Source organism: Trichoderma reesei (genome assembly GCF_000167675.1).
Source record: "Trichoderma reesei QM6a unplaced genomic scaffold TRIREscaffold_36, whole genome shotgun sequence".
NCBI classification, from domain to species: Eukaryota; Fungi; Ascomycota; class Sordariomycetes; order Hypocreales; family Hypocreaceae; genus Trichoderma; species Trichoderma reesei.
Window position 1 is genome coordinate 96,870 of NW_006711183.1, and position 16,018 is coordinate 112,887.

At 54.4% G+C, this 16,018-nt stretch overlaps 5 protein-coding genes across 5 annotated transcripts; 3 read left to right on the forward strand and 2 right to left on the reverse strand.

The window, feature by feature from the left end:
• Positions 1-1,276: 1,276 nt before the first annotated feature.
• On the forward strand, positions 1,277-4,427 carry TRIREDRAFT_52665 (uncharacterized protein). The gene is made up of 4 exons (XM_006969603.1): positions 1,277-1,645; positions 1,858-2,586; positions 2,649-2,918; positions 2,980-4,427. The coding sequence occupies exons 1-4, from the start codon at positions 1,295-1,297 to the stop codon at positions 4,003-4,005; spliced, it is 2,376 nt and encodes a 791-aa protein (XP_006969665.1). The 5' UTR covers positions 1,277-1,294; the 3' UTR covers positions 4,006-4,427.
• Positions 4,428-4,605: 178 nt separating this feature from the next.
• TRIREDRAFT_23431 (uncharacterized protein) lies at positions 4,606-5,496 on the reverse strand (the record flags this gene model as incomplete). Its single annotated transcript, XM_006969585.1, has 3 exons — positions 4,606-4,880; positions 5,007-5,169; positions 5,387-5,496. The coding sequence occupies 3 exons, from the start codon at positions 5,494-5,496 to the stop codon at positions 4,785-4,787; spliced, it is 369 nt and encodes a 122-aa protein (XP_006969647.1). The 3' UTR covers positions 4,606-4,784.
• Positions 5,497-7,142: 1,646 nt separating this feature from the next.
• Positions 7,143-8,653, forward strand: TRIREDRAFT_52670 (uncharacterized protein). Its single transcript, XM_006969604.1, has 2 exons — positions 7,143-7,590; positions 7,658-8,653. Exons 1-2 carry the CDS (start codon positions 7,224-7,226, stop codon positions 8,410-8,412), a joined length of 1,122 nt encoding a protein of 373 aa, XP_006969666.1. The 5' UTR covers positions 7,143-7,223; the 3' UTR covers positions 8,413-8,653.
• Positions 8,654-9,511: 858 nt separating this feature from the next.
• Positions 9,512-11,263, reverse strand: TRIREDRAFT_82403 (uncharacterized protein; the record flags this gene model as incomplete). The annotated part of the gene is made up of 3 exons (XM_006969619.1): positions 9,512-9,848; positions 9,989-10,374; positions 10,442-11,263. The coding sequence occupies 3 exons, from the start codon at positions 11,261-11,263 to the stop codon at positions 9,512-9,514; spliced, it is 1,545 nt and encodes a 514-aa protein (XP_006969681.1).
• A 2,384-nt stretch (positions 11,264-13,647) lies between these two features.
• On the forward strand, positions 13,648-15,380 carry TRIREDRAFT_70452 (uncharacterized protein; the record flags this gene model as incomplete). Its single annotated transcript, XM_006969605.1, has 3 exons — positions 13,648-14,266; positions 14,396-14,688; positions 14,787-15,380. 3 exons carry the CDS (start codon positions 13,648-13,650, stop codon positions 15,378-15,380), a joined length of 1,506 nt encoding a protein of 501 aa, XP_006969667.1.
• Positions 15,381-16,018: the final 638 nt, after the last annotated feature.

Sequence of the window (16,018 nt, forward strand, 5' to 3'; positions counted from 1 at the left end):
CTATGCGCCCCGGCGGTATGTGGCTGTTTAGAGATGAATAAGGGAGACGAAGCGTGGATTTGACCAAAGGAAGTACCTAGGCGTTGGAGTTTTGAGAGGTCCTGGTTTCGGGTGGCTTGTGGTTCTCATGGCGTATACACTGGATGGTACCATGTCGTTGGTTGATTTTGTTCGTAATGGAAGGGTTCAGCCTTGTTTGTCTAAGCATGAATGTCTCATTATCTGGGGCTTCCGGTTGAGCATGTCCCGATGGCTTAACTCGTGATAAAGTTCGGGGCGAGCATGGCGACGTGGTGATGGACGATCCTTCGCAGTACATTTGGACCAAGCAATGTTGTCCCCTCGAACAATGAAAGGGGACCAACGATGAAGCCCATATGCCACTCCTGTACTTTTCTTTCATCAGGGACTACCTTACATACGTCTAGATACTTCGCATTCTCATGCACATTCGTGCCTACGCATGCCGCCGTCGCAGCAGATCCCTCGCGCGTCTCCCGGCCAATCCTCGGGAGATCCCCCTAGCCGGAGGGCACGGATGCTATAAAAATCCGGGCGCCGCCGCTATCACAGCGTCTGACTGCATCTCAGCAGCGGCTTCCAAACATCGCCGTCCGCTTCTACAGCCCAGTTTTCCTGCTCACCACCAACCAGCTGTGGCCTCATCCTGTCCAAGGCGCACGCGGTGGTCTGGCCCTGAATTCAGAGCTTGAAAGCCAAATCTCTTTTTGTATTAGAACCTTTTGCTTTCCACCACCGCCGGGAAAATCGTTGCTCCCGACTCGTCACGTTACCTGGTTGCGCCTCGACTCAACATCTGTGTCGCGCAGCTCTCACAACGCTCGCAGCATCTGATCGGTGGACAACGCTGCGCCCTCGCCCTCGTTCGCCGCTTCAAAGCTGTTGCCACCAGCTGTGATACCACTGACATTGCGCTCCCCCCGCTCCGGCAGTGCATGTAGATGCGGGAGTCGCAGCTCTGGGCGATACTCGAAACAGTACGATACCCCAAGCCGGCAGGTTGAGTAACCGCCATCTGCCGGCTGGGCAGAAGAGCATACAGACGGCAACTCGAGACTCTGGCGGCATCATGGACATGAACGGCGGCAACATGGCGGGCGGGCCTCGACGGAGGCCGCCGCAGTACATGACGGGGTATCAACAGCATCAGCATCAAGGCCATCACCAGCATCCGCATCAGTACCAGAACCACCACCCGCAGCAATACCAGCACCAGCCCATGAATAACATGTACTCGAACTATGCGACTTACGCTCCTCAGAGCTACTACAGCATGCCGCCACCGCAGTACCCGGCTGGAGTCCACCCGGGGTACATGCCATATCAGAGCTACACACGGTCCCCGCCGCCAATGCAGCAGTTCGCCCCCATGACAGGAGTCGCCGTCTCGCCAGGCTACCATCGAGCGTCCCCCAACCCGACGGCGCCGTACCAGGCTCCGCTTGCCTACGGCCCCAATGGACTGCCTCATACCCCGTCTTCGACACACTCGTCACTGCCGCTGCGCCCGCCCACGCCCATGACTCCCCAGACGCCTCGAAGCGACCAGTCGACCGGCGCTGTGCCCCCGTCAGTCATGAACTACGCTCCTCCTCCCATGGCTGTTCCTATTCCTGCTCCTGAGGTCGCTCCTGTTCTTGCCCCGGAAATTACCCCTGTGCTTGCCTCTGCGGTTGCTCCTATCCCGGCTCTTGTGGCTGCTGATGTTACCGCTGTGGTTGCTACCGAAGATGTGACTTTGGTTGTTGAGTCAAGCGAGCCCTTTCGGCCACCGGTGAGTCTTCTGATAGCGGCCTTTGTTAGTCATTGGATGTCAGACTAATCCGAGTGACACAGCTGCCCTGGTTCTCACACCCCGACGTTCCATTTCCCAAAAGAACCCCTCGATCAAAACGGCAAAGCAAGCTTCTTATTGCGGAAGGAGGCTCGATCGTGCTCCCTGTAGTAGCTCTTGAACAGAAGTCCAGCGAAGAGCCTGCGATTTCTGCCAAGCCTGAGGCTAGCTCCCAACCTCAACAGCAAGACGGGGAGACAGAAGCTGGTCAAGCCCCTGATTCAGGAGACCTCCCCAGCACTTCCGATGAGAAAAAGGCACACGTCACTCGCCCAGCTGCGCCCGCCATTCCTGTGGTACCAGTGCTGCCTAAGCATAGTCCCAAGGCATCCGCTTCCGTTACGTCTGCGGCGGAGGAGCAGCAAGGCGTCAACGGAGACGCTGCCAAGTCCGACGACCAGGACTCCGAAGTCGCTGCCACTGCCGACTCCCAACCCAACGACAAGAACGGTACTCCAAGCCCCGTCGTTCGAGCCCCGCCTACCAGCTGGGCGAACTTGTTTGCCAAGCCGTCGGCACGGGCTGCTGCGAATGGCTCGGGCACCAGTGGCGATGCTGTCAATGGCGACTCGAAAGATGGCTCAAACAACTTTGCATCGGGCTTTGCGAAATCGAACATCCACTCTCTTGCCCAAGCAATTCAGTCCTATCAAGTCGACAACATTGACAAGGTAGACTTCCTTGAGCCGCGTGGACTCATCAACACTGGTAATATGTGTTACATGAATTCCGTAAGTCTCATTCCATAGCCATCTTCCCTCTTGAGAACCTGCTGCTCATTTAGAAATTCCAGGTTCTGCAAGTGCTCGTGTCTTGTGTGCCCTTCTATGACTTCCTTGATCAGGTCGGCAAGAAGGCTGCCCACAGCTTCAAGAGCGAGACCCCGTTGGTGGACGCTCTGATCATGTTCATGAGGGAGTTCAAAGTGCTTAAATCTGCGCCGTCGGTTGAGCAGCTTAACCGAATCCTGAAGAGCGAGGATTTCGAGCGTTACGGCGAACCCTTCACCCCCGAATTTGTCTACGATGCCATTCGGCATCTTCCCCGATTTGCCAGCATGCGAGTAAGTGTCAAGCGTATCACGATGCTATGTTATGACATGGCTAACCCCTTGTTTTTTGTAGCGTGGCCATCAACAAGATGCAGAAGAGTTTTTGGGCTTCCTTCTTCAGTCACTCGATGACGAGTGCACCCATGTCATGAGGGATCTGCCAATGGGGAACGAAGAGGTGCCTTCGTCTAATGCCTCGACTGGATCTGGTGTCGCTTCTGATGACTGGCTTGAAGTCGGTCGCAAGCAACGTGCCGCGGTCTCTCGCTTGTCGGGCCATAATACGTCAACCCCCATTACCAAGATCTTTGGTGGTCTTCTGCGATCTGAATTCCGCGTGCCAGGGCTGAAGGACTCCATCACCACCGAACGCTACCAACCTCTGCAGTTGGATATTGGATCCCCCGACATCCACAACGTCGTGGATGCCCTGCGTGGGCTGACTCGGCCCGAGCGTCTCCAAGGCGACTTCAACTCCCCACGCGGAAAAGACGTCGTGGCTACGAAACAAGTGTTTATCGAATCACTTCCCCCGGTCCTTATTCTCCACCTCAAGCGATTCCAATTCGACGCTGAAGGACGTGGCACTGTGAAGATCTGGAAGAAGATTGGGTATCCACTGGAGCTTGAGATCCCCCGCGAAGCCTTGTCCAGACAACGCCGTCAGAACCTGGACAATGCTTCAATGCCTCGGTACAGACTCATCAGCGTGGTCTATCACCATGGCAAGAATGCCAGTGGCGGCCATTACACAGTGGACGTGAGGCGACAGGATGGCCGCGAATGGATTCGGCTGGATGACACCGTTATTCGGCGCATCCGGCCCGAAGACGTTGCCGAAAGTGGCACCGAGGAAGACCCCAAGGACGCACGGAAGGACGCAGCCTCGAATGTTTCCAGCAACCGTTTTGGAGCAATGAACGACGATGATACCGGCGACGAAGACGGCTGGAAGCAAGTCACCGCACCCACAAGCGGTGGCAAGAAATGGAGCAGCGTCGTCAACGGCGCAACGAACGGAGCTGCCAGGGACAAACAAGTCAAGGACAGCATCAAGGACAACAAGGTTGCCTACATCTTGTTCTATCAGCGTATATAAGCAGCCCGCTGCGCACCTCTTTACACCGTCACGATATCTAATGCGTTTTACGGCCGAGGGGCGGATATGGAGTGGAAGCCTTGTATTATCGGAGGATTTGTACCTGATGTCATGATACGGAAATAAGTCATCACCGTTTCCCTAATTGGAGCTTTGATTATGGCAAAGGGCAAGGGAAAAGTAATAGAGAGAACAAGCACAAAAGCCGGGGATGGACAAGGTGGCAGGGGACTGGCGGGTGTCTTTACGGGTTCAGATCTGGCGTTGCGGCGTCTCGGCACGATTTCTCCATGATTCTCGTCGAGACTACAAGCGGATGGACAGGGGGTCTGGAGGAGAATGCTTTGGTGTGAGCTGATATTGACTGGAGCTTTCAATGGGAGCTTCTGAGCCAGGGTAAAAAGCATCTTTTTGGGGCAAGCGTATGTGTTTCCTGGTTCCAGGATTTGCATTACGCTCTTGTACAAATAGTAGCCAGTTTGAGTACGATAATGATATCAAATATGAAGTGTTTGGAATCGTTTTTCGAGAGAGGTGACAAGACACCGATTTCTCAAGTAATGTGCAAAGGGAGTCGAGGGGTCTTAGAACATGTCTAAACTTTTTTCTTTCTTTTTAATACAAGGGACCTGTGTAGGCCGTTGAGCAATAAACATTCCACTTCGCCGCCGCCGCCGCCGCCGATTGATCCTGCCTGCTGCCCGCCCCGAGCCCCAGTATCGCGCGTTTCATTCCATCATTTTCTGAATGTGTGGGTAGATTTTCTTTTTTCGTTTGATTTAGTGCTTCTTGATGACGGTCATGGAGTCGAGGGCATCCTTTTCGGCGAGCTCGGCCTCGACCTGTTGCAGGATGGTTCGCAGGTAGGGGACGTCCTAGAAAGCCAATGTCAATATGGATCCCTCGAACCCTCGAAGCTTACATATCTCCGAGCTGGAAATGTGTAAAAAGAGAAAGAGAAGGGGGGTTTGTTGAAGGGGGAGACACATGAGTTTACGTACCTCCTCGGGCTTGGTCCACTGGTCCTTGGGGAGGAGCTTGTGGATGGTGCTGCACTGGACAGAGCGGCGGATGCGGTAGACGCGCTCGTAGGCCTCCTTGGGAGAAAGGCGCTGGAGGGCGATCTGGACGGCTTCGTTTTCCTCCTCGAGGAGGTCGTCGTATCTTTTTTTATGGCATATGGTGTTAGCGGACCCGTTGATATTTCTCATGCGCCCCAACCTCCAAATTGTGTCTCCAGCTCTTTTCAATATCCTGATTTCCTGCCATATTTCCTAGCTCTTGCGTCTCATTTGATATTCTCTCCTTCAGGTTGGTTGATAACATCCCAGTCTTCCTCCAGATTCGCAGAAAAAGCTCAAAAGGTTTCGGCATTTCGTACCTCAGACCGAGCTGGCGGTATCCGGCAGCGTTGGCGTACCAATTGGCGGCGGGCGTCAGCATCTTGGTCAGCCAAGGCCGCTTCAGGACAAAGGGAGCGAGGGAGACCATCGTGTCGGCTTTGTCGAGGGAAGGGGGGAGGGAAAAAAGGCGAACGGGAGCCGGTTGCTTTTTGTCGTTTGACGGTTGGTTTGGATTGATGGAATATGCGCGAAATGGGATGATTCGGCGGGACGGCAAAACTTGGGAGAGCTCGGGATGTCACGTGGGGAAACGGTCGGGCGTCTTTGGTGGTGGTGGGGGGGGATGGTTGATTTGTGAGGTTGGAGCGTTTGAAACGGTGGCGGCTAGTTACGGTGTGCTGCGTGTGCCGTTCCGGTCTGGGAGAAGGCAAATGGGTGGAGTGGTCCGGAAGACGCAGGCCGATGTGGGGGACTTGGAGGACTTGCTGAGTGTAGGTACGTATTCCGTAACGTTGATCCGTCTGTAACCATCATTTATATGCTGCACGGAAGATGCAGGACAGGCCGTTTTGTCTGTCTCTGCCATGGCATGCGTCAGCATGTGATGCCGCACTCACAGTTGCAGAGCAGAGCCGAGTGGCAGCATGTGATGAAGAGCTGGTTGATACATTGCTTCTGATAATCATCAAGCAAAACGGACATACATATAAAGGGACTCTGAGCCAATGCGCTGTCGGTACCTTTATATGGTTCGATACGGCCAAGCAAATGTGTCCCTGGCTCAAGTACCTCGCCTTGCGTCATTTGTCTCTGACGTAGCGCCTCTGTTTCCTCCTCTTACTATCAGTTTGTTTGTTCTGTCCCTGCATCAACCTGATCTGCATGCGATACATGTCAGAGCTTTTGCCATCCATGAAGTCATTCCCATGATACCCGGTTGACGCTTGATTTGACTGCTAGCGCAGGCGGATGGGTATAAACTCAATGGAATATTGACACCGGCCCGGCTCAAGCCCAGCACGTTGGAAGCGCCATTGATCAAATTGCACGGGCAGGCACCAGACCGCTAAGAAAAGCGAAGTTACTGGGCTCAACCCACTGTGGCCGGTCGAGGCTCCACTGAAAGGCCCCAAGTCTCAACCGCTCTGAGGCGCACTGCAGCGACCGTTGCCAACCGGCTCTCTTTCGTCCACTCCACCATTTCTCTTCTCTCGCTCCAACTTCTTTTCCCTCTCATTTCCTCCCATCTTCGACGCCTTGTCTCTCCTCCGCCACTCCTCGCGCACCCTTCCAGACACCCCGAACACCGCGATCCAACCCACAGCCTTGCGCTCTCTCGGCGACTTCCTCTGCTCGCTGCACACGTCAATGGCCGGCGGCGTTCGCTAGGCAAGGACGGATACTGCGCGTGGGAGCATTCCCCGCAGTACCCGGACTTTCCTGGACCGAACGGATCCCAGATTCAAGAACACCTGCGATATTGAGAGCGAGCCGGAGTGAGGAGCGACTACTATTCCACTTTACAAGACACTTTAGATACAAGCCGCACAGCGGCGTCCTCGACGTCATACGCAGCGCCGGGGACAGTCTCTCGAGAGACGCAGCCGGACCGGATCAACAGCCAGCCAGTTTTGATATCATCTTCACGAACGAACAGATTCTCGACACAACACCTTGTCACCCTCGGCGCCTAGGTCTAGCTTCCACGACAAGCGTACAATCATCAAATCGCTCGCCGCCATCACACATACTTCTTCTTTCGTCACTTCTTCTGACTGTGGTGAGGGTGCTATGTCTCACGACCAGTCCTCCCAGCAAGCTCAGCCCTCGCCTGCAGATCATGCGTCACCTCCCTATCGACTCGCCGATCCTCCAATGCCCGCAATCGCCGGGGGCTTGACCCCGCTGCACCGCTGGACGCTCTCCGCCTCCGACTCCCAGTTCAATGCCCTCTCAGGAGCCATTGGCGGCTTCACGTCGGGCATCGTGACTTGTCCCCTTGATGTGATCAAGACGAAGCTGCAAGCCCAGGGTGGCTTCACCCTGGTGGACAAGGGCCGGCACGTGGGCCACCCGAAGCTGTACAATGGGCTGGTAGGAACAGCCAAGGTCATCTTGCGCGAGGAGGGCATACGCGGACTGTACCGGGGTCTGGGGCCGATCGTGCTCGGATACCTGCCCACCTGGGCAGTGTGGTTCACCGTCTATAACAAGAGCAAGAGCTTCTTATATCAGTATTATGGTGCGTGCGCAGAGGTCTCTCGTGCTTGATCCTGCTGCTAGAGCCTTCCTACTGACCGGTGGAACAGAAAACCCTCACCTCATAAGCTTCTGGTCCTCCATCATTGCTGGCGCCAGCAGCACCGTTGCTACGAATCCCATATGGGTCATCAAGACTCGCCTCATGTCGCAGAGCAATCCGAACACGGCTAGAGGCCACCACGCGTTTGCTCGTCCTGGTAACACCCCGACAGCAAGGCCGGTCATGCACGACTGGCACTATAGATCGACGATTGATGCGGCGAGGAAGATGTATACCTCGGAAGGCCTTTCGTCATTCTACTCGGGCCTCACCCCCGCCCTCCTCGGCTTGACACACGTTGCCGTTCAGTTTCCCACGTACGAGTTTCTCAAGACTACCTTCACCGGACAGGGGATGGGCGAAGTACAGGAAGGAGAAAAGGCACACTGGGCAGGCATCCTGTCGGCCTCCATCTTGTCGAAAATCCTGGCCAGCAGCGCCACCTACCCTCATGAGGTCATTCGAACCCGGCTGCAGACCCAGCGACGACCGGTAGCTGGCGAGGCCTTCGTGGTAGACATGGCGGCACCAGGGGTGAAGCCAGCGTCAGGCCCCAAGTATAAGGGCGTCATCATGACTTGCAGGACTATTCTCCACGAAGAAGGATGGCGGGCCTTTTACGCGGGCATGGGCACGAACATGATGCGAGCCGTTCCCGCTGCGACGGTAACGATGCTCACATACGAGTATGTGATGAGGGAGCTGAACAAGAAGAAGCTCCAAGCTCTGGAGATACAGCGCGCACTTCAGGAGGCTTCATAAGGGCCGCTCGATGCGCGGGTCACCAATATGGGCTACTACTGCATTGAGCGGTTCAAACGCACAAGAAGCATGCAGACATTTTGCTCTTGACCGCTCTCTGTTTTTCGTATGTCCATGGACATATGATTTACGAAACAATGCGCAGAGGTCCACGAGGGTCAGATACACCCTCGTCTTCTAGCCTTTTCTCTCCTTGTCCAACCCCCTCGGCCGAATTGTAGGTTATAGAACATATCTTTCCAAAAGCGGATCATCTGGCATTCGCAGCAGCGCCGCTCTCTATAAAGTCGCAAGGCCTCTCTGTTAGCCACGTGCTGTTTCTCTGTTTCAGTTTCAAATTTGTGTCTCTTCTGCATCCGTATGGAAGTTGGGTGGACAGCGGAATCCTGTATTATGTCTCCTTTGTTTGGTGTGTCTTGTAACAGAAGGATGGCGAGTCATATTGGAAAAGGGGGAGGTGTTGATCAGGCTGTGTGCATTTTAGCATGTCACTGGACTTTTTCTCTGGGAAAGGGGTGGTGTGAACGGCTACATGTATGTATTTATGTATAATCTCGCAAACAAAGCAATGCAGACGAATACGCTACGGACAATTATCAGTAGGTAGTTTTGATGAGTCCTCGGCGTCTACGCTGCTTGTAGATGGGTTGTGTGTGACCTATCGAGGCGAGAAGGTACCTAGGTAGGTGAAAGGGCTCCGTACCTGGCCAAAAATGTCCGGTGAAGTGATGATGTTCATTCAGCCTTGATAGTGGTTGATGGTGGAGATTTTCTGACCTGGAGTTGATCTGGCGAGCGTAGTGTTGTAGCATGCTTCGCATTTTGCTTGCTGATGTTATAGTTGATTGATATACAAAGCCCCTTGTCTGTACGTGATTCCAACCTTTGATGGTTGTGAACTTGTCTTCCCCTGAAAGGATGGCCACAGCTATAGAAATCATCAAAAAACGCCGTAGAATACTCCAAATCCCCTTCCATACCAATGCACACAAGATGTCGTACAATATTCGCAAACGGTTTGGCCCCCCTCTCTGTGTGGCTTTTCACCCCTTTCTCCTTCTTATACACACACGCGCGCGCATTCTTTCTTTCCCTTCTCTTACAGCATCGCCTTTGGAAAGTTCTTCATGGCCTGCCTGACGCCCAAGTCGCCGAGGACCTCCTCCGCGCCGCCGAGGATGGCGTCGAACTTGTAGGTGCGGTTGAAGTGCTCAATGTACTTGCCCATGCCGGACTGGGTGAGGCCGCGGCCGCCCCAGATCTGGACGGCCTCGTCGGCGACCTCGTGGGCGACGCGGGTGATGCTCATCTTGAGCAGGCCGATGGGGCCGGCGAGGTGCAGGGCCTGCTGCTTGTAGGGCATGTGGCACATTTGGTAGGTGATTGTCTCGAGCCAGGACTGGTTTGCCTCGACGAGGGCGATGAGCTTGGCGAGTCTTGGGATTGAAAGTTTTTTGTTAGCATTGTTGATGTTCCTGTCGCTTTTCTGATATGACTTGTGTTGACCACCGAAAGTAGCTCCTCAAGTCGGCTGCTTGCTTCCAAGAAAAAAAGGAGAAAAGAAAAGAAAACTCACTTTTGACGAATGACGGGCTGGTCAATGAGGCGCTTGCCAAAGACGATGCGCTGGTTGGACCACTTGAGGCACTCCTCGACAATGAAGCGCGACGCGGCGATGGAGCCGCAGGACATGACCCAGCGCTCGTGGTTGAAGTTGCTGAGGATGACGTGGATGCCCTTGTTCTCCTCGCCGAGCAGGTTCTCGACGGGGACCTTTACGTTGTCAAAGGTGATGTAGGCGGTGCCGGCGGTGGGGGAGTAGGACGTCTTGATGGGCTTGGTCTCGACGCCGGGGCCGCGCTCGATGAGCAGCACGCTGAGGGCCTTGCCGGTGCGGACGCCGACGACGAAGTAGTCGCAGAAGACGCCGTTGGTGATCCACTTCTTGGTGCCGTTGACAATCTGGGTAGTAGAATGGATGAGAAGAATGATCAAATACTAGAAGAAGAAGAAGAAGAAGAGAACTCACATAGTGCTTGCCGTCGGGCGTCTTCTCGGCAGTCGTGCGCAGGCCGGCAACGTCGGAGCCGGCAAAGGCCTCGGTAATGGCCAGGCAGAGCTTCTTCTTGCCGCTGAAGACCTCGCCGGCAATCTTGTTCTTCCAGGCCTCGTCGCGGGCAAAGTTGAGGACGGCGGTGAGGCCAATGGTCATGCCGGCCATGTTGCCGTCCTGGAAGCCGCGCATCATGGGGCGGCACATCTCCTGGCACATGATGAGGTCGTGGAAGTAGTCAAACTCCTCGCCCTTGACGGCGCCGCCGAGGAGGGTGACGCCGTGGAGGTGCTTGCCGGGCCCCAGGCGCATGTGCAGGATGCCGGCCTGGGCCATCTTGTCGATGACGGCCTGGCTGATGTGGCGGCCGGTGGCCTCGCACTCGAGGGCCTCGGGCTTGACGACCTCGTCGGTGAAGAGGCGGATGGCGCGCTGCAGGCGGCGGTGCGAGTCCTTGAAGTAGGGGCTCTTGAAGTGCGGCGACAGCCACAGCGGCTCGCCGTAGGGCACGGGGCTGAGGTCGCCGGGCTTCGGGGTGATGACCTCGGGGGTCTCGCCCTGGACGGTGCCGATGGCCAGGTCGGCGTAGCGCGAGAGCACCTCGTGGCGGTGCAGGTTGTAAAAGGCCGAGGTGGCGTCCTGGCCGGCGACCTGCTTGAGGACGCTCTCGCCGCCGGGGTGGGCGTCGACGAAGTCGGTCAGGTCGTAGACGGTGCTGTCGATGATGCACCAGAGGGAGTCTTCGGAGGTGTGGCTGCGCACCTCTTCGCGGGTGAAGGTCTTTGCCGGGGGAGCCATGGCTGTGGGAGGCGGAGGAGGAGGAGGAGAAAGAGGAGGAGAAGGAGGAGAATGAGGAGAAGGATGAGGGTGTCTATGTCTCGTCTATATCAACGGACGGGGGGAGGAGGAAGAAGATGCTGTAGATGCAACAGAGGTGAAGCTGTGGAGGAGGAGGTGGACAGAAGAAGACAAAAGACAAGGGCAAGAGTGTCAGCCTCAATTGAAGCTGCATTCCAGAGGCGCGACGTTGCTTTTAAGCTTCGGGGGGGGATGCCCCGGATCTGATGCTCGGCGGCTTGATGCATCTGGTTGGCCGTCGAGCCTCGGCAGAAGCTGGGGCGGATAGCTTTGGGGATGGAATAAGCGGGCTGTGATTGGCTGGGGGAGGGACGAAGCTGCTGATGCACCCCCGGCAATGGTGGAGATGCAAGCATCTGTGGTGGTCCGTATAATGTACTATGTATGATGTTGACCGAATTGAGAAACATGGCCGGTTGTATGTAATATGTAGGACCTATGTATGTATTTGAAGCCTTGACGTGTTCTTCTTCCCATAGCAAATAGCTTGATCGAGAAATATCAGCCCGGGGAGAGACAGATCAGAGCGGAGATGGTCGGGGCGTCGGAGTGCCATCGGCCAGGGCAGACTTGGAGATTGTGGGGTTTGCATCTCGCCCATCTCGAGCCTGGGGCATGTGAAAGTCCCCCGTTGCACAAGTACTGCATAGGTAGTAGGTATCGAGAATGGAGGCTTTGACGCCAAGAATTACACAGTAATAGCAATCAAGAGAAAAAAAAAAGCTGAAAACTAATACTTGGAGCTCTCAACACGATGCTAGAGGTACCTGTTGAGGATAGTCGTTCACCTGTACATAAGGTCTAGAGGTATGGAATCCTGCGATACCCCTGCCTGGGCTGATTCGTGCCGTGCCCATCCATGTCCGCTCACACATGCGTCGGTTCTACGTCCAGCCGACAATTGCGTCTACGACGGCCAAATCAAACACGCCATGATGCCTGAGAAGCCTTGGGCATAAGCATTATACAGTACATACAACCTGCAGGACTTGTAGAGTAAGGTAGGTGGCAACATGTGGTTGCTCCATGCCATGGGCCACGCCGCTATACTAAAGAGGGAGGGCCTGATGGATAGGTAGAATGGATCCTTATAATAATACCCGCCCAAAGCCGTAAAATCCACTTGTCAACGATTCACTAGTATTCGGAAAACAGTTCCGATCATTGTCTTCAGGTTTCATCTTTTTTTTTTTTTCTCTTCTTCTCCTCTCGTGAAACCACCATACAAGCGGAAGCCTTGGACATCTGCAACGCTGCATCACGGCTTACCGACAGGCCACTCCGCAACTGCGTGTAAGCCGATGATTTGCGACAAAACACCACTGCTTTGCCTTAGGTTGCAATAAGGTACATACATACATGGTTCGGGTCTTGACCAGCTGTAGCTTACGCCTTGGTAGGTAGGTACTTGATATCGTTCCTTTTTTTTTGTCATCTCAATTTTGTCTGTTATAGTAAGGTTGTCTCCACGTACAACAACAAAGCAGCAGTCTAGTGACTCTGTTTAACTGCTTCAACAACAGCTCGCACCCCATCACCTGACTTGACGAGCAACGAATGCCCATTATTTCGTTTATTGCAGACACCTGGGAAATGGCAAGCGCCGTCGTCTTGTGGGCGTTTGGCCACCTCCAGTCACCGGACCTGGTCGTGCCTCGTGGCCCTCGTGATCGGCCAATAGCGCTCCTTGCGACTATCTGCCCGTTGGGCCTCACTGCCTCGATATCTCTCAGCCGCATATCGAATCCTTCTGAGCTGTTTGCTGTTGATCTATTACATGTCGTCCCTCTCACTGCTGTCCTGATTCAATTACATCTTCTCAGCAGGCCTGCATCTTTTGCTTATTATTTCATTCTCCTGTCTCTTATACCATATTTGGACAGCTCCCACCTACTGCACATCTGCTTCAGTCTCACCAGCGCATCCACCCTGGAGCTTCAAAGTCAAGTGACACCAGACGACCCATTTCACAGCTACCAGCATTGACAATTACTACGCACAAGCCTACTCAAAATGGACGCTTATGCAATGTACCCAGCTAGTCTCTCAAAACAAGCCTCGTCCAGGATATATCAGGACCTCTTGGCATCGCGAATCCACAGCCTGGTGCAGCTGGCATCAGACCGTTCGGTGAAGACAGCCGCCGTCATGGAGAGCTTCAAGCAGGTATTAGCAGATTTCCCAGACATGCCCTCCTACAGCCCACGGTAAAATTGTCGCACATATGCTAGTCTGTACAACATCCGCGTCTTTCAGCATACTTGCGAAAGAAAATATCACCGCCATACCTTTCAATCACAGGACCATCCTCAAATGACTTTCAGATGGACACCTCTACTCACACAGCCTACAAACAGCGCCGAAAAGTGAACCCGGATTCCAAACCACATGTGGGTATCATCGGTGCGGGATTGTCTGGTCTTCGCTGCGCGGATATCCTGTTGCAGCATGGATTCCAGGTGACCATTCTCGAGGGCCGGGATCGCATCGGCGGCCGGCTCTATCAGGAGAGACTGGGAAACGGGCACTTGGTTGATATGGGGCCGAACTGGATCCACGGCACCGACGACAATCCCATGCTGGACCTGGCGAAGCAGACGGGAACGGCTGTTGGGGCCTGGGACCTGACGTCGTACGTGTTTGATGAGTCGGGCAGCCTGCTGCCGGTGCAAGAGGGAGAGGTGTATGCCACAATGGTGTGGGACATTATCCAGGACGCCTTTGTCTACTCCAACAAGTCGTCTGCGGACATTGACGCGAGGATAAGCCTGTTGGACTTTTTCAGAGAAAAGGTGGTGGAAAAGATTCCAGAAACAGAAGAAAACTTCGAGAAGAAGAGACAGACGGTGCTGCAGATGTCGGAGATGTGGGGAACATTCGTCGGCAGCCCTGTTGGTCAGCAGAGCTTGAAGTTCTTTTGGCTGGAGGAATGCATCGAAGGCGGTAAGTTGATGATGACGACAGTAGTATCATCCTTTGTTCTGGTCTGGAATGCTTCGAAAAGAACGGCGCTCTTTCGAGAAGGCAAACCATGAGCAAAAAAACACTGGACGAAAGCTGATCCAAGCACAGAGAATCTCTTTTGCGCAGGCACGTATCAAAAGATTTTGCAGGAGGTGGCGAGGCCGGCGCTTTCAAAGGCGACGATATCGTTCAACTCGGTGGCCAACAAGATCTTCTCTCGAACAAAGCCAGACGACGAGGTCCGGGTCCAGCTCAAGGGCGGCCAGACCTTGTCGTTTGACGAGCTCGTCGTCACATGTCCGCTGGGGTGGCTGAAACGAAATCTCACCGCATTCGACCCTCCCCTGCCGCCGGTGCTCACAAAGGCCATTGGCTCCATCGGCTACGGGAGTCTTGAAAAGGTCAGTCATCCATGCTTGGACCTCGTCCGTTGTTGTTGTTGTTGTTGGGTGGCGGCGAATGGAGACCAGCAGAGACGAGATTCGCTAACCCGTCCCAGGTCTACATCAGCTTCCCCAAGGCCTTCTGGCTGCCTGCCGAGGGTGATGGGCGTCGAGTCCAGGGATTTGCCCAGTGGATTGCGCCAAAGTACCATCCCGAGAACGCTCGGGGATGGAATCAGGAGGTGGTTGAGCTGGCCAGCATCGCACCCGAAGCCGCTCACCCGACGCTGCTCTTTTACATCTACGGCGAGCAGTCCGACTTCCTGACAGCAAGGGTTGCCGAACTGGAAAGCAGGGAGAAGAAGGACGCGTTCCTGCTCGACTTCTTCAAGCCGTACTATTCCAGGCTGCCGCAGTACTCCGAGGACTCGGCAGACTGCCAGCCTGTCTGCTGTCTCGCGACCAACTGGGTCCGCGATGAGCTGGCCGGACACGGCAGCTACTGCAACTTCCAGGTCGGCCTCACGCACGGCGATGAGGACATCAAGGCGATGAGACACGGTCTGCCGGTGCAGGGGCTGTGGCTGGCAGGCGAGCACACGGCGCCCTTTGTCGCACTGGGCACAGCAACGGGTGCGTACTGGAGCGGCGAGTCGGTGGGCAAGAGGATAGCGGAGGCGTACAATTGCAGCCTGCAGGTGACTCTATGAGTCTGACCGGGGGCGGCGTTGAGATCAATGTGTCGAAGTACGTAAGGTAGCTTTTGCTGCAGATTAGGTGGCCATCACAGTGCTCGTGCCATGCATGCATAGGTATATACATACATGTATCTGATATCATCACCACCACTACCGTCCTCGATTGGATGAGCCGAGCCGCCATCATCTCGACATGGGGAGCACAAATGAGCCAATTCACCAGGCAGCATCTGCGTGCTTACGGCTCCTACTGAGTACCTACCTAAGAGCAGAGCAGTAGCAGCAGCAGCTGTATGTTAGTAGATACAGGTACATTGATACTTGTATGCTCAGATGCCTAACGACAAGACAAGACTGCGTACATGTGCTGTCGCCGTTGGTGCATGTGCAGATGCGTCAAGTGGTTGGCCTTGGCCGTACCCGTTGGTTCCACCCTTCATGACCAACTGTTCGGACCTAGCCTTACAGTTAGGCCTAAAAACCCTGTTCCACCTTAAAAATCATTCCACCTAATTTATATAAGAAATACAGCTATTTTACAGAGATTATAATTTTTATTATAAATATAGCGTTTTTTTATAATTAAAATAGTTATATTTAGTGTTTTTATAATACCCTTAAAGTTCTAAAGTCTGCTAATATATTTATAA